General features: G+C 28.8%; 1 protein-coding gene across 2 annotated transcripts in view; it reads right to left on the bottom strand.

The window, feature by feature from the left end:
* LOC107442050 (laminin subunit alpha-1) overlaps positions 1–22,289 on the bottom strand; it is a 111,418-nt gene that overhangs the window by 16,464 nt on the left and 72,665 nt on the right. For both annotated transcript variants that reach the window (XM_016055506.3, XM_016055505.4), the window contains exons 35-57: positions 21,217–21,410; positions 20,069–20,211; positions 19,883–19,990; positions 19,515–19,626; positions 18,856–19,006; positions 17,829–18,027; positions 17,321–17,437; positions 16,736–16,896; positions 16,507–16,645; positions 13,833–13,941; positions 13,630–13,746; positions 11,831–12,007; positions 11,596–11,750; positions 10,743–10,898; positions 10,446–10,600; positions 9,548–9,704; positions 8,616–8,737; positions 8,035–8,200; positions 6,751–6,898; positions 5,597–5,717; positions 4,666–4,786; positions 4,359–4,526; positions 1,780–1,919 (exon numbers count right to left, since the gene is read on the bottom strand). In XM_016055506.3, coding sequence (XP_015910992.1) covers positions 1,780–1,919; positions 4,359–4,526; positions 4,666–4,786; positions 5,597–5,717; positions 6,751–6,898; positions 8,035–8,200; positions 8,616–8,737; positions 9,548–9,704; positions 10,446–10,600; positions 10,743–10,898; positions 11,596–11,750; positions 11,831–12,007; positions 13,630–13,746; positions 13,833–13,941; positions 16,507–16,645; positions 16,736–16,896; positions 17,321–17,437; positions 17,829–18,027; positions 18,856–19,006; positions 19,515–19,626; positions 19,883–19,990; positions 20,069–20,211; positions 21,217–21,410 — 3,336 coding nt within the window. The remainder of the gene's footprint in view (positions 1–1,779; positions 1,920–4,358; positions 4,527–4,665; positions 4,787–5,596; positions 5,718–6,750; positions 6,899–8,034; positions 8,201–8,615; positions 8,738–9,547; positions 9,705–10,445; positions 10,601–10,742; positions 10,899–11,595; positions 11,751–11,830; positions 12,008–13,629; positions 13,747–13,832; positions 13,942–16,506; positions 16,646–16,735; positions 16,897–17,320; positions 17,438–17,828; positions 18,028–18,855; positions 19,007–19,514; positions 19,627–19,882; positions 19,991–20,068; positions 20,212–21,216; positions 21,411–22,289) is intronic.

Genomic DNA, 22,289 nt, shown 5'->3' with positions numbered 1-22,289 from the left:
AATAAGTATAACAAAAACAACATAATCTAAATAATATCAGATAAAAAGCTCATGTATTTAAATTCTAAAAATTTAGAAAGTCAAATAATTTATAAATCGATTCAAATTTTCTTTTCAAAGGAGATTAAAATAAAAAAAAGTTTTGCTTTTTGGACAGAAATTAGCTTAAAAGTTGTCTATATCCTAGAAACTTTGAGATATTTTCTATTAACTTTCTATTAACCTGGAGATATTTTTATTAAACCACTCCAAGCAATCACAGAGCATTATTTAAATTTCTTTTTACAGTCAGAAATTTGTTGCTAAGCAACCTAGTGAAATTAAGTCTTCTTCTTTTGAATTAGTCAATGGGTTACCTTAAAATATTAATTTGCGCAGGCGACTTTTTTTGGCAGTTTTCTGGACTATCGCCAAATATATAAACCTTTATTGTGACCCAATTTAAGACCCAATTTTTTCAAAATTTTGTCTACCCCCCCTAATTCAAGTGTCTGGATTCCAAATTTGTAAAAAAAAATACATGTTTATTCAGAGAAAGTACGTTTTTGTGTCTGATTTCGTAACTTAATTAATAGTTAGCACTAATTAATTAGCATATTTGAGGTCATCCCCGGAACCATTAAGATTGACACTTAGTTCGTGAAAATCCGATCATTAGAACGGAAGTTATTCAGGGTGATATCTTTTTTTTTTTGCGGACTGTACATTAGCTTAAACATCACTAGGTGATTTAAGTGTGTTTAAATATTGCAATTAATAACAGTTTAATAAAACTAAAAATGACTTTCCAAAAATTTCGATTTCTAAACAATTAGCATTAAATAACAATTGTGCTTACTTTCACACCAAACATACTTATGTACATTGTGGCGTAACTACCATTACGAATATCAAGCATCAAATCACTGGTATATAAGACATGCTAACCTGATTCAATCATGAGGTACCTTTTGATAGATGAAGGTTGGCATGGTCGATAACTCCGCCCCCCGCATTGGTGACCCGGACGTGATTTGATCACGCAGTAACGCCTACTTCGCAATCTCTTGTCAGTAACGCCTACTTCGATGGATGATCCACATTGAACAGTTGAGTAGCTACTTGTGATAGCGGCATTATCCACCTTCTCGTGCTGTTGCTACTCAGTCTCGTCTCGATTAAACACAACGTCTGCCTGCATACACTCGACTGCTAATGTCAACACAGGAGAGACTACAACTGTGAAATTAATACACCTCTCACATTCAGCACTCAAAAAGCCGGTGATCTTAACTCCAGCTCTCCCGGTCTTTCACAAGTACAGCAACTAAGTGGAAACCGTTCATCGAATTCTATCCCTGATAAAATTCTGGTGGGGGAGTATTGTGGCATAACTACCATTACGAATAACAAACATCAAATCACTGGTATATAAGACATGCTAACTTGATTCAATCATGAGGTACCTTTTGATAGATGAAGGTTGGCATGGTCGATAACTCCGCTCCCGCATACATCTTACAAACTTTTAATGTTGTTTTTAAAAATTCATTAGAATAGAAATATAAATACTTTAGAATCGAGCCATTCAAAAAGTTTAGCTTTTGCTGAAAATATTTTCCTACTTTACTGTTAATCATACTTTTATGTATTTTCCCAACATTCTGGACTTAAAGATTTTATAAATAAATAAAAGAAAACCAGTTTTTTAACACATGAAAATCCAAACACAGTTGACGTAACAACTTACTTTTCTTAAATATTTAAAATAACTTCTAAATATTGAAATAAAAAACTTACCGTCTGTTTTTTCTAATTATATTCACTGTATGCAACGCATTTCTACTCAGTGTTCTCTCGGAAGTTATTAGCACTTCTCCATCTCCACTATTGAAAATGGCAACGATTCTTCCATCTTTTAAAGCTATGGAATAGTAATTCTAAAAGTAAAAGTAACATATATTAATTTCTTACTTCTCCCAAATATTATTTTATAGGTTTTTCTTGTAAACTAAACAGTCTGCTATTGCACACAAGAATTCTTAACTGTCCTTTCATCGTTGAAGAAGAATTATGGCAAAATAGTCAAATTTGAGGTATTTATTACTTTTAATATAGTATGGGACTAAGTTTAATTTTGAATTCCTTTAGATTGCATATTTCAACAGTTGCTTAATTAAACTAATAAAAACTTAGTTAATTCAAGCATTAATTTAAACACAATTTTACTGCTTATAAGTAACTAGCCTTTAGCTGTTTTAAACTATTTTATATATGTTATTTAAATATTCCCCAAACAAACTTTAAACACTTGTTGTAAAATTAATTTTAAATGTAACTGCTTATTTTGGGTACATTACATTGAGTAGTGAAAAGGCTGCAGCAAACCTGAATAAATTTTTAAATTCCTCTATATTTTATAATTCAAAAATTGCTTTGAAACTAAACCAATCAAACATGAATTCAAAATGCGTACGTAAGAAACTGTTTTTATTTTTGATGAGTTGCTAGTATTTAGCTGCATTAAACTATTTTCGATGCAATAATTAAATATTCCTTTCGTCTATCAAATGTTATCCACTCTTGTAAAATAAAGTTTAAATATAATTGTTTTACTTAAAAAAGAAATTTCTGAGAGAGTGGGACTCACTTGTGGCTAAAAGTTCAATTTAACATATAGAGTGAAATTTCAAAAATTAGCAGAAGAACATATTAAGTGACATTTTAAAATTTAGAAATGCACATTAAGTGAAATTTTGAAGATCATATTAAGTGACATTTCAGAAATTAGAAGTACACGCTAAGTGTCATTCCAACAATTAGCAGAATAACATATTACGTGAAATTTTAAAAAATTTTATGGATTCAGAACATGCTGTAATCAGATATGAAAAATGAACGTTATTTCAAACTGATGCTGGCCAGGTAGTGTCCTGGGTAGAGTTTCCATGTCTCAAGGCCAGATAGCGCTGCTGCGAAGTTTTATTTATTACCGGCGTTGAACAGCCGGCCCAATTTTCGGTATAACACTACTAATGTTTAACTCCGCAGTCTTGTAATTTGGAACCCAATCCCAAAGACTCCTAGATCAAGTATAAGGAGCATAATTTGCTTTCGTGAGGGACTTTTTGATGATATTAACCCGGATTTGTGTTACATGGAGAGGAAGACCACGAGAACTTCCCACAGTAAGCCTGACGGCAAAAGGACTCTAACCCCTGATCTGTCTACCATTGAGGATATTTCATGTCAGCACTATGGTCGATGCAAGTCGGATACAGATTCGTATTGACCAGCCATCGCTGGGATTCGAACCTGGTTTACCTCATTGGAAGGCAAATGCTCTATCCCCTGATCCATCACTGCTGCAAAGTGTTAAAGACTGGGTCTGTGGTCAGATTGTACTTTTCAGTACTTTATAATCCACTCTGCTTCAATGTAGCTGGCCCTTTCAGAATAGGAAATGTACATGCACGTTTGAGTGGTTAAGATGCATGGTATGAAAGCTGCATTATTACTACCACTATCTGTTCTTTGATCTAAATTTTGTGGTTTATTATGTGCATGTACCAGTCTTGTCTTTGGATCATCACTAAGGATAAATTTTAAACCGTCACTAGTAACACATTGACGTAGCTGTAATAGCAGGTTAGCATTTAAATTAAATATAACAACAATTTTCTAACACTGAAATCATTTACACATTCTACAGATGGTTACCTGAAACTCACTGCTGTGCACACTTAGCATATTTTCTTCACTACTTTATTCATTTTGTGCAATAAAAGTTTTTAATGTATCTAATATATACACTGAGTGGCCAAATTATTATGACCACCTCAGAGTTTTATGCAAATGAGTTATTGTGTCACAGCGTTGCCGCTAGAGGGCAAGATAACCATAACACGGGAATGCTGGATAAGTGAGTCATCAGTTATACTGTGTTGCTTGCTCAGATATGGGAAAGAAAAGTGATTTAACTGATTTTAAACGTGGAATGATTGTGGGTGCGAGATGTGTCGGAACGAGCACCAGCAAAACGGCTGCCCTTGTGAAGTGTTCTAGAGCAGCAGTTGTCAGTTGTTAATGTGTACAAAGAATGGACAATCAAGCAAAAAACCGGATCTCAACGTCAGACTTGTGGTCGTCACGGGGTACTGAATGCTCGATCAGAGAGAAGGCTGACCAGGATTGTTCAACGCAGCAGGAGAGCAACAGTGCGACAAATAGCAAGTGATCTTAATCAAGGAGCAACTGTGAACGTCTCTGAACGTACTGTTCGACGCACATATAGGGTATGGAAGCAGACGACCGAAGGGGTGGTCATAATAATTTGGCCACTCAGTGTATATATAAAAATATGCATTTAGTAACATTACCTGCAGTTCCTTAGTACTAGCTCGATTTTGTCCTTTGAAAGTTGATAAAACTAACAATCCATCAGCTTGACTTGTCATGAAAGAAAAGCTAATGCCAGAATCCATGGGTAAAGCATGACCATTCAGCTCTAGGTAACTTCCTCCATTAAATGTAGCAATTTTCATAGGCTGTTTATGAAAAAATATTTTATTAGCTTAAATGAAGAAAGATATACGTATATTAGAAATATGTATGCTTAGAAAAGATATATACTTAGAGAAATGAAACAAACAAACGTAATTAATATTAAACAAACAATTTTTTTACCCTATTTGAACATCCAACATTCATTCCATAAAAGCTTCCTTTAGATAGATCAACAGGAGTTGCATCCAACTGCAAGTCCTTCATGCATCCAAAAAAATTGGTAAATGTAACTCCTGGCCAGCTGAAACATAAAAAATGTAGCATTGATAATGATGTTACTTATTGATGAAGTGTATTTTACCATACAAAATAACTTTCATGAAGAAACTTTGAGAATTCAAAATATTTTACTGTATATAAAATGTATTTTACAATAAAATTCAGCTTCAGTGAAAATAATTTCATATATTTACTTACATTAAACAAAAAATGAAAATTAATCATCAGTGTTATGTATGAAATACATTTTACTACATAAAATGTAAATTTACTTTCAATGAGAATAGTTTGAAGCATTTTATGTTTTGCATTAAATTCACTTTCAATGAGAATTGTTTGAATTATTGCGTTAAAAAAATATATATTTTATTAATTACATTATTTTTCTTATAGATGAAATATATTATAAATCCACTTTCAATGGGAATAAATCAAAATATTATGCTGTATTAAACAAACGTTTATGTTTCCATAATAACAATTCAGCAATTTATTAAGTTAAGTTCATAACCTAAACTTAGATTGCAATCCATGGGAGAAAAATTTAAAAAAGCTGCTTTACAAATTAGTTTTATTTCAGAGATAAGATGCAGATATGAAAAAAACATTTCCATTAATAATGAATCATAAAAATAGTGTCATACTTCATTACACTTTATATTCTTCATATAGTTAATTTGTATGCTTTACCTTTTTTTTGTGAAGTTTGGTGGTATTCCGCCAAAATACAGATACAGATAATTTTTATGATTCATAATAATTTTCAATAATAATGAATCATAAAAATAGTGTCACACTTCAATACACTTTATGATAAATTTGTATGCTTTACCTTTCTTTTGTGAAGTTTGGTGGTACTCCACCAAAATACAGAGAGCTGTGTTTAAGATCCAAATCAGAAGAACCTCCTCTGAACGTGTCATCCAGAATTTCATCTTGTACAGTAACTTGAGCTGAAAAAATTACATTTAAAATTCAATTCAGTATAAATTGTTATAGTTCTTAAAGTAAAGCAGCAAAAATGAATTTAAAAAAAAGGTCCATTCTATTCATTTTTATGTACATTGAACTTATACTGTGTCGACTATGGTCTTTGGTGTGTCAGTTGTACCAAGGAGGGATATCTAGTCTTTTGAAAAAAATAACTGCTCAAGTTGTAATAAAGTCTGCAAAGGAAAATTTAGTTGAAAAAAATTATTTATTTTAAAATGAGGCAGATTCAGAAGGCACTTTTATAGTGCAGAAGGCTATTTTTTTATTAATTACAATTAATTATTTTAAATTCTTAATTTGTTTCTCGTTAAAATGACTAAGAGTATAGGGCTAAATTAAGAAATTTCGCTGCTGGCCAGTTGTAGCATTTTTATCTGTGGCCACTTTTTTTTAAAAAATTGAATCTTTTAATTGATTAAAAAAGCTTTTGATATAAATAATGTAAAGCATTTCTCAAAATATAATAAACAGTACAAGGATCATTTCTAAAATGAAAAAAAAATGTTAATGAAAAAGTGCAAAATAAAGTAAATTTCATAATATAATAAAATATTCCATATTTATTAAAAATAATAATGAAACGCTCATCGAGTGCATATTTGACGAAAAAGTGGCAATCGAGTGAAGATTGGCAGACAATTTTTTGTATATTTTATATTTAGTTGCTCTGTCACCAGTGGTGACTGTTAATTTTGCCTGATTCTTTGATCAATATTTTTAAAAGTTCTATTCTCTGAGATTTTAATGACTGATGCCATTAGCAGACAGATTATTATAATTATATATATTATTATATTATGTATTACATTAATTATATATTATATTAATTATATATAATTGTTACAATTATTTTAGTTCTAAGATTTATATTTGAAATACAGTTTATAAAAACATTTAAGTGATAAATATTTTGTGGCACTACCTTGCAAGCAATTATAACAGAGATAATAATATTATGTTATTTACAAATGTAGAATTAACAAATAATTATACCTTCAAAATCTTCTCTAGCAGCTTCAACAGACACCCATTCTCCTGTATTATATTTCTTTTTACTCTCAATTCGAATATGGTTTCGATTCCCAAACATTATTTGGTAAACAATTTTACCTCCTGTCAACTCTAAGGATATCATGTGACCCTAAAATCATTTGGAACAATATATATATAAATTGGGTGTCATCAATGACACTAAGTACATTTATTTTGCTTGCAACTAATCTACTAATTACATGCTTTAAATAAAGAACTTGATTACAATGTATTATTTTGTAAAAAATTAATATTGCTTTAAAAAGTTTTGTTTGTACATGCTCAACTTAAATTTAACTAAATTTTAAATCTAAAAAATATGTTAAGAATTTAAATATCCATAAACTCTTTTAGCTCATCAATAAATATTTTGCTCTACCAAACGAAAAAATCTGAAAAAGAAAATAACAGACAGAAAATGGATAAATATAATTTAGCATAAACTAACAGTGATGTTTGCAGTTCACTATTCCATTATATATATCTATTTATTACTTAAGGTTTCTGTGAAATTTTATATCATTTTAAGCAAGTTGACTGAGTCAAATGAAAAGTTATTGCAGTAATTAAAACTTACATTTTCTAATCTAAACACAAATATCATTATGCATTTTTGAATGAACTAAAATCAAACAGTGCTTGTTTAAATCGTTGTAAACCTTCTGAGAGGAACAAATAGGCAAGTTATGTTTCAACTCCTAAATTATTATTTTTTCAGCAAAAAACAAATATCAAAATCTTGACTCATATTTTTTTAATAACATAATGCACGTAAATTAATTTTCATTTATGTAAACATGAATAAGTGTAGTTTTACTTAATTTAATAATCAAATCACATAATGCACAACACATTGACAAAATAATGTATTTTAAATCTTTTCTTTTATCTATGCATTTTCTGTTTTTATTTACTCATTCTGTAAATCTAATATTTATTATATTTTTAAAGACTTCAAGATGTTCCATTTTTATAAGCGTAACAAAATTGTTGAAATTTTTAAAGGCTAATTGGCAATTTATTTTGTAAAAATGAGCAATATTTGGAGATAGATAAAATTAATTACATAAGTTACCCACAAATATACAAGTACAAGTAAATAATAGCTAAATAAATATGAATTTAATAAAAAGAAGCATAAGAAGTAGGAAATAAATCAGAGCAAGTAAACAAAAAATAAACATTGAAACAAAATTTGGTGAGCATAAAACTGGGTTAATATACTTGAATATTGTGTTTAATTACTTTTTCATTATTGCAAACCAGGAATAATAAAGCATCTTCATTCAATGTTTTAAAACTCAGGTCAGCAAATAAAGCACTCTTTTTATAAAATGGGGTCTGAGGAACAATGGCATAACTGTTCCCGCCTTGGAACTCATAAGCACTGATATCAATATCTTCAGTTGCTCTAAAAAGAAAGCAAACATTAGAAACATATACTATAATTTTTAATTATTTGTTTTATTATACTTATTTTAATGTTATGTAGTAGAAAACTTGACTTAAAATTAGAAATTGGTCACAAATTTAAAATGTGCATATTTTTATATTTCCTTTCTTTATTTAAAACACATTATTCCTTAAGGAAAGCAATTTTTTATTTCACTAAATTATGAAGGAGTGGTATAATTAAACTTTTGACTTCTAGGAAGATGTTTACGAGTTATTGCAACATTTCAGCAATACAAAGTTGACAGAAATTTAGATTTAATTTATTTCAATCAGTCCAATGTTTTGTTATCTAGTGTTAAAAGTACTTGAAAAATGTTTTAAAAAAATTTTTTAAATAAACAAGGTTATAATGTAAGCAAGCAAATATTTACCCTTCTTTACATCCATCACAGCCTAAATTTGTCATAAAATTCCACAATCCAACCGGTTTGCCATCAAGAAGCACTTCATACAAGCAACCAGAAAATTTTGATGTAATTATCTCGCTTGGAGGCTATGAAATGAATGCATATTTAAAATTTATAGGTTTTTCTTTTGTTTTATATTAGCCATTATTTATGTGCGTTATAAAAATGAAATATAAAATATTATTTCAAACAAATTTTAAATCAATTATAATGACAGTAAAAGAGAGTAGAATCTACAATAATGGATGACCTTAAATCAAAATGATTTAATGTGCATCTTGCAGCATACACATGCTGATTTTTAATTTGACCTCCATTACCAAAACCATGACCTTCAAACTTTTATTCAGAGTTGTGAGTAATGCTAAATCTCCAATCAATAACACGTATGGGATGCTAACTTATTGGAACATGCTTGTAAAAAAGTATTCTTTATTTCTTGGTAAAAAAATATTTAAAATAAAAATGAGCATAATACCTGCGATATGTGCACTTTAGCGTTTTAGATTCGATATGAAACGCTTTAGCCCTTTAGATATGTTGATAAATAATTCTTTGTTTGTAGGTATGGTTTATGCTCATACAAAGTTAATGAATTTCATATTCGTTAAAAATTGTAGTTTTACACAAAAAGTTGAAGCTTTAAAAAAATCTGTATTACGTCGAAAATGCTCAATTTCGGTTTAACAACTTCATGTTCCTGAGGCCACGGAACAATTGCTGTTTCCCTAAAGGATAATTAAGTTATTTTTATGCTTAATAAAGTATTACATAATTAGACTTCAGTAAAATTTATATTTCTTAGATGAAGAAAAAAAATGCAGGAGTGAGAATTAAAATTGTAAATGAACTTATTATCTGCAAATTTTTCAAATATATTTATGATTATGTCTTACTAAAAAGTTGTCTGGAAAACCTCCAACGAAGAAGTTGGAGGATGAATCCAAATCCATTTTTGTGTATCCTGCAGGTGATGAACCAGTGACTTCTAAAGGATCAGGTTTTTGACCATCGGGTGTTCTTTTAACGCTTAATGTGCCAATATTGCCAATCCTGGTGTAAAGGAAAAATATTTGAGACATCTTTCTTAACTGAACAATAATTAAATATCGATTTAAAAAAATATCAAAGCATTTTAATAATATTTTAAAGTTTTTAATGCATATTCAATTTTTGAAACACTGATAAACTCTTAGAATTAGATTAAAAATTATTATATTGTTAATCAACAAAAACAATAAAGCTATTCTAAAAACTATTCCGATATAGCACAGCAGAAATACATTAGTTCAAAATATACATAACTTAGACTCTAGATCCTTGTTCATTTTTTACTGAAAACTTCTTCTTAAACAAAAGTTTTATATTTTTGAGTTGGGATTTTATTCTTGAAAATGTATGATAAGTATAGATAAAGGAAGTTTCCTTCATAGCTAGTGCATGCTTATATTTAAAAAAAAATTTGAAAGCAGCAACTCAATAGGTCTGACAAACCCTAATTGCTTAAAAATAAATCCAAGTAAAAAATCTGTAATAACAGCAGCAAAAACATTTATTAACATTTTAAAACAATAAGAGATTTATAAAGAAATATAAATGACCCTCAGCGGTTGAAATGCAAACATATTAAAAGATATACCCCACTATTAAAAAAACAGCCTAACGAGCCGGCTTATCTTTTTCTAATCTGTTAACTTCTTTCATTATTTAGTGGAAGTGTGATCAACTCGCCTTTTAGCAGTGAGTTAATCACTACATAAGGGCATGATAAATATTTTTTTTATAAAATAGTACCTGTTAGCTTCAATCTTGAACCACTGACTATTTTTCAAAAGTTGTTCATTGTTTGTTTCAATTTCCTTGTCGTGAACAATTACTTTAGTACCACCCCCAACATTCCAAAGAAATCGTATTTTTCTGTTTACCATCTCAATAGCCATGAAATCTTCCTAAAATGTAACAAACAATTAAACTGCTGAGCATAATTTTTGCAATAAGATAACTTCAATCTAAATATTTTTAATGAATAATAAAACCTTATAAAAAAATATAAAACTTTATAGCATGAACTTGGAATGAAACAAATCTTACCTCTTTAGAACTGCCAATAAAAAATAATAAGCTGTCTTCAGCATTTGATTTTGTTGCATAGTTCAGAACTATGTTATTGGTGGTGGATGGTTCTATAGTGGGACTATAGGATCGCATACAAGTTCCAGATGTGTCAGAAGTTAATCCAATTCGAATCTAAAAAAAATAATTTAAGTATTAAACAACATTCAAGAAAAGGATTCTAAAATTTATTCCTATTATCAAATGATACAATTTAATTTTTTTACAAATGTTCGCTTGCAAGGGAAAAAAAATATTTGTAAAAAAAGGTCTGCTATTGAACTATAATTGTTATTTTCAAAGTGATTTTAATAAAAAAAAATCACTGCGAAGAAATTTAAAAAATAACTAATTATAATTTTAGACTGCCTTGAATGAATAAAGCTTAATTTCAAGGAGGCAAATTTTTTTCCCTTTAATTGTTTGTCTGAAATATATAAATTTGATTAGTTCTCTCTCCAGTTATATGAGTTACAGTAAATTCCACAATTATTAAGAACTACAGTGGAACATACTTCATATAAAATCATATAGAAATTGTGGTCTGTTAACTATCAATTCAGTGGAAATATATATATTCTTTTTTGTGTGCATAAAACGCTTTTAAAATTCGAATCCTGACTCTAAGCAATAAAACTTAGTCCACACAAAAACTATCTAAATGGTGAAAAATATATACAGAACTGAATAGTTGTGTAAATTCTTGTCATTTTAATCTAAGCATAAAAATAAATCAAATTCTTTTTCTTTAATAGAATTTAATATATAGAAGTAATATGCCTTAACAACCTTAGATAGTAATACTAGATAGAAAGTAAAAATTGTGACATACACTAGATGCTTTTTGGCGTGCTAACAGTATTTTGTCTTTAAGCTCCTTCAAATTCAATTTTGTCAATTCGTGCTGTTTTCTGACTCTTTTAGCTTTAGAATCTGCACTATCAGCTAACCTTGATGCCTCTTTGGTATCTTCTCTCGCTTTCTGAACTGAAATTGCAACCAACCATTAATATTGAATTATGTTTCAGAATGAGTTTATTCTGTGTATGAAAAAATAGTGATCTTACTTATTCTGGTTAAATTGTCTAAACCACTAACACTTCCAGCCCGAATCGATTCAAATTTTGGTGTTAAATCATTGTCTAATCTTTGCAAGAGCTCATCAGCTCTTCTGTTAGCATTATTAGCTTGATCCTCAGCTGTTTTGGCTGCCCTAACTGCACCATCTAAAATGGGTTTAACACCTATGGGGTAAAAAAGTGTTATACAAAATTTCTTTACTATTTTAAGTTTTATTAAAATAATAAATGAACAGATCAATGAATTCAAATCAATAAAACAATAAAAATACCAGATGCGTTTAAAAATAGATAACTATTGATAACTTTGACGCCCGGTGGCTGAGCGGTTGCCTTCGCGCTGTAGTGCCACAGGTCCCTGGATCGATCCTCGGGCAAGGTTGACCCAGCCTTTCATCCCTTCAGTGGATCGATAAATGAGTACCAAGCATGCTTGGGCACTAAACACTGGGGGTTCCGCGTTCGGCTGACCACCTGACCGGAACATCTGCTCCTGCACCCCAGAGCCCAAGGTCAAGAAAACTGAGATGGGCACAGTTAGCCTTGGCCCTCTATGGGCTGTCGCTCCACTGAGTTTAGTTTAGTAGTATTGATAACTTTTATTTATGCACTTTTCTTGACGGCTGGGATAGCCTGGCTTGTAGGGCTTTTGCCCATGTTCGAGAGGTCGTGAGTTGGAAATCAGTCAGTCAAAGACTACAAAATGGTGACTTGTGCATGCTAAATCTCTCGGGGTTACAAAGTGCTTCAAGTTCCCATAACAAATCTATATCTCTGGGAGTACTAGATTTAGAGATTGATCATGATTTGGTTCAGGTCAAAATTACTATCTACGGATGGATGGTGTGTGAATGTGTCCTCCCTATGAAACAGGATGTGACGTTTGTATCTTGTGTCCGAATCATCCTCAGGGATGTTTCCCTGACCCTGGCCAATAGCTCATTGTGAAGTTCTAGTGCGACGTAAATAAAAAGTACCATTACCATTTTTACTTGAACTAAAATGAGAAATACCAGCAATTCAGTTGCATACTGGGCTGGGTAGATGCCCAAACAAACTCTTGCTTTAAATATCCCAACAAAGAGGAATGAAATCACTGAAGAGGATAAAATAAAGCCAATTAAAGAAAAAAAGCATTAGAAATAGCTAAGTACCTCTAAGAAAATTTACTTCAATATTTCAGATTCAGTATTACATAAGTTTAAACTAAATAACTCTATGGTAGAGAATTTATTATTTATACAGACTGTTAATAAATTTTTCTTAATTATAAAAAGATATTCAAGATTTCAAACACCTAAAACTGCATTATTGAATGTACATATTATCATTTCAATGACTTAAAAATAATAGTGATCAAGGTAGTCATAAGATTTAGTGTTCTTAGTTCATTGAAGGAATACCTTCCTAGACTAAATGCCTGGCCTTTGTATTTCCTTTTCATGATACTGGTTTGAACTTCTACAGGTTTATCACTGATTATTGTTGAAATTTACCTCTTGAGTTTTTTTATGCAATCATATAACTTTATTAAATAAAGCAAAATATGAAACTTAACTATGCATCCCTAATAAATTACATGATTTTTTGTCAATCCCACATATTTACCTGACCATTTTTTAATGATATCTTAAAATAGTAACTAACTTAGTAAATACGGAATACATAGCGTAGTTTTTATTTGCCTATAAATATGATCATTTACATTAGTACTAAGTAATGTAGAAATATAGAAATCCATGTAGGTTTAAAACACAAGTTTAAAATCATGACATAAATAATTAAACCTTTAGGAAGTGTATCTAGTTCTCGGTTAATTATATCATTGCTTCTTTTTCCAAAGGCAAGATCTTCAGCAAGATTGTCCAAATCATTTTTTCTTTCTCGCATTTTTTCTTCCAATTCTATTAGAAAGAAGAAAATTCAATTAATGTGACCATATTATAATGCATAGTTAATAATAGGAAATACTTAAATTAATTGCATTTACCAGGAACTTTCTCATCATTTAGTTTCTGTGCTTCCAACAATAATTGGAGGCTTTTTGCTCTAGCTTTATCTGCCTGCTCAGTAAGAGCGTCCCCAATATCTGGATAGGCCTGAAATGTAATTTTAAAATAGTTTTGTGGATATTTTTCAAGATTAAGATGTGTAATCAAAACCTATTTCTGAATTATTAATTCCATATAACTTTACTATAATAAGTTTAATAATAGCAATTTTACTTCATGATTAAAATTTTTCAAAATTCTTTTTTTTTAAAAGTGGATTAATATAGTTAAGTTTTATTCTTTTAAATGTATTACAATAAAAACAACAAAGAATATTCAATAAAAACAGAAGAAAAAAATAATATAAATCCAAAAACACTTTTTTAAATTATGAAACAAGTTTATTTAAATAATTAACAGTTGTTATCAGGTCTACTCCAAACATTTTGAAAAGCTATAACAAAGTTCATTATTCAGATTCATGTTTTTTTGTTACATTAAAATTAAAAATACTATATGATATCTCAAATTTCTAAACACAAAATTTGGGTAGACGCATTGTTTTGCAACTTTAAAATATTTACCTTTAATTTACTGCAATTTTACTTAATGTCTCTCAACTTTTTACATCAAAATACTTCTCATAAAAGTTTTTCTGATTATTTCACATAATTAAAATAAACATTAGTATAAATAAGTTTTTTTTCTCTGGTGACTTTTGCTTTCATTTTATTATTTGAAAGGAATTCTCAATCACAATTACCATGCCTACGATATTCACCACTCTGAATCTTGAAACTTATGTTTTGTAATTTTTAATTATTGCTACTATATATTTCATGATTGTTAGTTTAAGAATGGAAAAAATAAATTTTGGTTGTGGTTATGTCTTTTATATTTCCTTGCTACTTATAGTTGTTTAATTACATATTTAAATTAGTTCTTTGAGTAAAAAGAGATAACAAAATTTAAATATAAATTTTTTCACCAAATTTTGCATTCTTTTTATACAAAACAGGTACAAAGAAGTGATAAATTTTATTAATTTGAAACTTTAACTTCAGTTAAGTATTCAAAAATATTACTTATCCCAAGATAATTACACTAAAGACTCATTTTGTAGAATTTAAATCATACTCTATAAATTAAAAATGTAAATTTTTTAATGAAACAAATTAGTGTAGCTTAATAGAAATAATCTTAAATATTTATTAAAATTATGGCTAAATGATTCGTGTCAAAGTTTTCAATATTGGCTCAAAGTTTGCAAGTTTCCTTGTTAAAGTGTTACAGTCACATCTCAATTTCTTAAAACAGGCAAAGTTTTGTATCTATTTGCTGAATGTTTAGTTATCTAGGATTAAGAGGAATCCTAGTCACTTAATATAATGTTGTTTACTATACAATATTAAAACAAAAACTGCAAATTGCGAGCTTGTATTTGTTTTTGTGTAGGATTTTATCAGCATCTGTTTTAAGTCATCTATACGTGTGTAACAGATCTGATTATGATCAGCATCTGTTACTCGCACAGCAGCTCACTTATGTTTTGGGAAGAGGGACATTGACTCACATAGAAGATGGGATTATGCATTAGAGTCAATTATCAGCTAACTATAAGATTTTTCGCTTCATATGACACAGATACAGATGAGAGTTAATGACATTCATACTTACTCAAGAATTCAGAAGTCTTGAGTCTACTGCGAAAGTTTATGAATAAGTGCATTAAAATTAATCTATATTAATTTTATTTCTTAATTTTTAAACTCAACTTGACAAATCTTCCTTTGGTGAACATTATTGATTCAAATTCATTTGTGTGAAAAGTAAAATATAGAATTCCCACCACAGCCCATTGTAGACCAGAAGGGTTAAGGAGGTTGATCCAAGATGTCGTGACCAATGGTTAGATGGTGGCAATATTGTCAGCTTTTCTCACTAACCACCTTTACTTCTTTGACAAGGTAGTGCAATATTTTTTACTTGCTATGATATTAAATTACAGCAGTTATTCCGAAAGATGACGCATAAGTTGCCTTAAGTGCCTTGCCTCCATTTAACAAATTCTACTCTGCGAGTTTTGTAAGCAATTTTAAGTACCTGGGGAACTTGAAAAACTTACAGAAGCTATATGAATAAGTTTTACTATTTAAAGAGCATCGATTTTGGAAGGTGTACGTTTGTTTACACCTTAACTGGCACTTCTATTCTACCTAACTGGCTTCTCTTCACCCCAGCTAGAACATTATTCTGTGCCTAAGCAGTTGTCTAATAATGTATAGATAATATTGTATAATGTATAAACTATACTCTTTCTATAACTATGTATAAATTGTACTGTTTAACAATTTTAATTTTTTAAAATGTACTTATGTTTTATTATATAACTTATCTTTCTCAAGTCATCATTATTTGCTGAAATATAGTTCCTTGCAAGATTGAACCTACACACCAGAGTGGTATCCATTGGTCTGAAGCTGGGAGGGCTTTCAACAGTTGCCAGAGATTGAACCCCACTCAATCTCTGGCAACTCACTATAATAGCTCAGTGCCTTAACTACTGAGCAACCACGGCTCATCCACTTATGAAGATAGAATAATAGCAATTATAAATTTAAATGGAATAATGCCTTTTTCAAATAGGTATTAAAAAGAAATAATTCTGCTAACCTGGCGATATGCATTTTCTGCAGCTATTTCAGCCTCTCGTGCAGCTAAGTCAGCAGCAAGAATAGCATCGACGATACGTTGATAAGCTTTTGCAGCTTCCAAAGGTAGTTTTGACAAATCTTTAGTAGCTCGGAATAAACTAAATAATTAGGATCGATATTAATATTTATTCTGTAGTCATAAAACAAAAACTGTTATGATTGTACAACAAGTAAAGAGTAATACTCACTTTGCAAGGAGTTCACTTTGTCTTTCCAATTCATCTGCATGTTTCTGAGCTGGAATAACATATTTTTCTTTGTACAGAGGATTCAAACGTGCTAAAATGCTTTGATGTTCATCTAATTGGTTGGTGGCGTTGTCCAAATCTCTTAATAGTCGCGGTAAGAACTAGAATTAAATAGGAAAAGTAATTGCTAGGTTAGTCCAATTTTTAAAGTGCAAAATACAATCTTCAAATGTATTTTGTAATAGAAGAAACAATTTTCAAACACTTGAAAACATTTTTTTAATAATAACTTAAATCATTACTAAGATAATTTTTTTGAAGAGCTACCTTACTTATTAGAGAAAAAGTTAAAGAATTGAGAAAGTTTAGGGGCCACATGAATTATTTTAGTTCTATTTGGTAGAATATGACCTTATTTTGTATAAGTATATATATATATATTAATTAAGTATATCTTTAGTCATAGGCTTCGTTCCTATCCATAATTTTTGAACATTTGTTTTTAAATGAAGAATGAGTAATTTTAAAAGATAGTGCATACATTATTTACAAACAGATAAAAATCATAAAATAAAAATGGCTTACTTCAAATTTTACAGCTGCGTCAATAATGGCTCCATTAGCTAAACCAAGTAATTCATCAGCCTCCTTTAAAGTCTTATTAGCAGAATCAACGAAATCGTATATTTCTCCCACAATTGCCTATAAAAAAGTAGTAAATTTCGAAAAGTTATAAAACATGGTGATAATAAAAATTATACGACAGAAATTATAAAACATTTCAGGTTACCCAAAAAGTGAAATGTCACTATATATAACTATTAAACTAATTCATATGATGAACTTTCCTTTACTTCAAAAATACTTACAGACTTACTTTCAATGTGCTTAAAGAATCATTAGCTTTATTATTGATTTTATTAGAATCTTGTAATCATTGGTATGAAATTTAGAATTATGAATTGACTTATGAAGGAAACTAATAATTTCATTCAGGACAATAACAATCTATAGTGCAAAATTTACCATTACATTATTAGTGTATAGACAATTTAATATAGGTACTAATTATTTGTTTCAAAAGGTTTCTTACATTGACTTCTCTTTCTCGTCCTCTTCCAACCTTTAAGGTTTCTAAAGTTCTCTCCATTGGCTTTCTCACACTTTCATCTATGTTTTTAATCATATCAGACAGCACTTCATCTAACCGTTTTAATCTGTCTTTTAAGTCATCAACTCGTGCACGGTCTAGTGTGAGTTTTTTTATGTTGTTGAGTAAATTTTGTGCTTTTCTAAAACAACGAAATAATTTTAGATTAATGTAAAAGTAATGAAATTTACTTGTTTTGATAGTGATTATATGAATATAGTATTGTTAGACTTTATATGTAGCACAATGAAGACAAAAAGAAAAACGAAGAGAATTAATAAGTTTTATTTACTGTGCATAAGCTGCAAGTATATAGAACTCATCGAAAATAATAAAGATTAATAAAAAGAGATGAAGAAAAATTATTAAAATAAAACATTCTTCAAAAAAATATTATAAAAGTTAAAAATATATATTAAAAAGCTGGAAAACAAAAAAACGAAAGGATATAATCTCTTCATCAGCTCACACGATTATATCCGCAAAAGGAATGCGTATATAATTATGTGAACTGATGAGATTATATATTTTCTTTTTTTTTTCCTCTTCTCTTTTTATTAATCTGTATTGTAATAATTATGTGAACTGATGAAGAGATTATATATTTTCATTTTTTTTCCTCTTCTCTTTTTATTAATCTGTATTATTTTCTATGTTTTCTCTATGATTTTCACTTCATTTTTTTAAAAAAAAAAATCTCTTATTTTCAGAATAAATTATCTTTTATTATGAGAAAATAATTTTTTAACTAGGATTAGGATTGCAGTCTTCAGTCTAGGCAGCATCTCAATACTATACACTATCTCAATATACCTTATCCTTCTCCATTACATATTTCCTAATTCAAGGAGAAGATAAGAAACTGTGTACTTATAAGAGAGTTTCTTTAATTTATTTTATAGATATAAATAACTATTTTTAAATATATAAATGTAAGAATTCAAATCAAAGAAATCTTTTCAGCATAAACCTTAATTCTCTGTCTGCATTTTCTTTATCAGGTCCAAATTGTCTGGATTTAATTTCCTGAAGCATTCTTTCAGCCTCACGCAACATTCTCTCCACAGAGACACCGGGACCAGTAGGATCTTTACCCTGTGCTTCCAATTCAGCCACTAAATCTAAAGGTGAAAAATTATAGTCAATTTTTATTTTAATAATATTATATATATTTATATATATATATTATATAACTTGACATTTTAGAAATACTCTTACAGGAAATTTTAAATTTTCTTTTACAAATTTTTTTTTAAAATAGAAAGTTTAAGAGTCAACAATAAAAATTTGAGTTTAATATAAGATTAAAACGTTTTTCAAATTTAAATTCAAAAATTCTTTAAGAAAAATTTATGTTGCTAAAAGAAATGATTTTTATATATTTGATTAAATTTCACTTTATTAAAAGAAATTTATTGTATTAAGAGATCCACACTTGTTAAATATCTAAAATAGTATGTGTGAGCTATCAAATTTGATAAATATAACAAGCTTTCTTAATTTTCTTTAAGTCTTACGAAATAAATAACTAAAACCATTCAAATAAAAGTAAATTATTTTATGACATTATTAACAAAATCTATTCATAAAAAGCAAAAAGTCAATCATAAGTTGTAAGAAAAATTTTACCTTTTATATGTTGTCTCATTTTGTTCAATTCTTCTAACAATTTTTTTGCTTCATCAAATGTATCTTTTGCATCCACGGAAGTATCTTTTGCTTTTCCTACATATCCTTTGGCCTAACGTTAGACAAGACAAGAAAACAAACAGAACGTAAGACAAGAAAAAAATACTTATGGCTTTTCGTTTTCATCTATTTTTATTAATTATAATTTATTAATTATCAAATTTTACTTTGCAACTAGGTGAATTTTCTTTAAAAAATTATAATATTCTGGTTAAATTTCATTTAAAACGAAAAAAAAAAAATTACTCACTCATGTATATGCAACAAACAATAAATTATACGTAATTTAGAACAATATGGTTACTCACTCTAACTAAAAGCATGTCTGCTTTAGCTTCAAGCTCCAAATAGAATGTAAATTTATCTACAAGATCTTTTCCTTTAGTAACATTTCTTTGATAATCATCAACAAGAGGCTAAAAAAACGTTATGTATTGATTATCTATTATCAATATTGTCCTGAATTAATCAAAATCAATATTACTATATATTACTTTTAATCGTTTTTCTTCATTTGAAATTTTGTCCAGATATCCCCATGGCAATCTAGGTAAGTCAGTCAGATTTGTGCTATCTAAGCGCAACTTCATGTCATAAAGTTCCCTCAGAAGAATTCCAGTGCATTCATCCTCACAAGCTTCATTAGAAAATAAAATAAATAAGATCTAGGTATATGATTTGCCATTGAAATTATTATTTCATTCAACTAAAAGGCTTAGTGGAAGTATGTTCTAAGAGATGTTTTTGAGAAACTTGAAATTTTACTGAGAAAGATTCCTCTTAGTCTTATTAAACTATTTACCTAGTAATTAAATTTTGCTTATTTCAATAGTTGAAGTTATAATCTCAAAAATGTTTCTGGAGTAGAAGAAGGTTCAAGCTCATTTTGCTATGGGCAGTTGACGAGTAGCTTTAAAAATCTTCTCTTTTAGGAACAAATTAAAATATTATGAGAGTTTGACACTGTGGTGTAAAGAAATTTGAATGAATTTAATTTAAAACAAAATAAAGGATTTATAGATTTGGACAGTTTAAAGCTTTTGGACAAAAAATAATAGCAAAGCATATTCTTTATACCAATGTATAAATGTTAGGAGGCCAAGGTCCTTCATGTGCTGTAGAGCCTATGAATAAGTAAGTAAGTGATGCATAAATTATATACTCAAATCCACTAAATTGTCCTTTAAAAACCTTCATCTACTCAGCTCTTCAATTATAAAATTTTAACACTTCATTTAATAATCCTAGAGACTAGACAAAAAATTTACAGAGCTTTCATCCTCACATGATAACTAGTAATTTTAAAATAAAATAAATGAAAATAAATTGACAAATATAACATTAATTTAAACATAACAAAATAATTTTGTCTTTAATTTTAAGCGATTGCAATAAAATATACAAACAACAATATTCTTCCTCCATATATGATCAAATGTGAAGACTTATAAGTAAAATTTGTAAATAAACAACATACCACATTGTAACAAGCAAGCAAAATAAATTAAAACTTGCTTTCAATTTACTTGTCTCTAAAATCATGTGATAGTTAAAGCCCTTTTTGATAACAATTCATGTCATAAAGTTTATTCAAATCAATTCTAGTGAATTAAAATAATAAAAGCTGTTATTGTGTACTTACATTTGCAGCCATATTCAGTTAAGATATAGCCAGGATTACAAACAGTACAATCTCTTCCACTAACTCCTTCATTACACTGACACTGACCAGTTCTTGAGTCACATTCTCTTCTTCGAGAACCATATGGGTTACAATTACAGGGTTGACACTTTCCAGTTTCTACAGTCAAATCACCATAATATCCCAAGTCACATCTAAATAAATTGATGGTTATAAAATTTTTTATTTTATTAAAATGATTAATTAATAGAAATTGACCTTCCAGATTTATTTTTATAATTAATTAATTAACGCGGCTAAATTTATTTTTACAAGGGTAAAAATATATCACTTAAAAGCAGTTGCTCTCTAAATTAACGCAATTTAGAATTTGCTTTAAAAATTTATGCAATTGAAATTTAATTACGGTATAAAATGATTGAAAAAATTAATGAAAGAACACGTTGTATAGCATTAAAAAAACATTTAATTTTCTGATTTAGTTAACAAATATGCTTGTGACAAGCATAAAATATAAATTTATTTTGCTAAGTACAACAATTTTCTAAGAAAATTTTCTACTTTAAATACGACAATTTTCTAAGAAAATTGTCTTGTGAGCAACTTCGTTATGTTTATATCTACATTCAATTTACTATAGTCTATTCCACCTTAAGTTGGCACTGGAGAGAAAGGTAGGTAGACCGGATTACATGGAAACTGGGTTACTCTTTAAGTCAGTACGGGGATGAGGTAGCAACAAAGGGAGAGAAAGTGGCCAGTATTGGCGTTTAAGAAAGCAAAACGCCGATTTTTATTTTTTTAAAACCAAGAATCGTACTAAAATTTTGTGCAGAATACGGAAAAGAGCACGATTTTTTAGAGCATTTCTCATAATTATTATTTTAAGATACTAGTTGTAAGCTGATTTCTTAATTAGTATTTAAAGAGCAGATTTTCTTATTATGATTTTTTAACTAAACGAAACTAATTTTAAACAGAAAAAAATATATATATTTAAAAATATTCTTTTTTGCTGAAATCTAAGTAAATAAAAAAATCAATGCATAGATGCGCAAAAATACTTTGTTTTA

This window comes from Parasteatoda tepidariorum, chromosome 10 (genome assembly GCF_043381705.1).
Source record: "Parasteatoda tepidariorum isolate YZ-2023 chromosome 10, CAS_Ptep_4.0, whole genome shotgun sequence".
NCBI lineage: Eukaryota > Metazoa > Arthropoda > Arachnida > Araneae > Theridiidae > Parasteatoda > Parasteatoda tepidariorum.
Note: the sequence above shows the minus strand (reverse complement) of the source record. Positions and strands in the feature narration are given on the sequence as shown.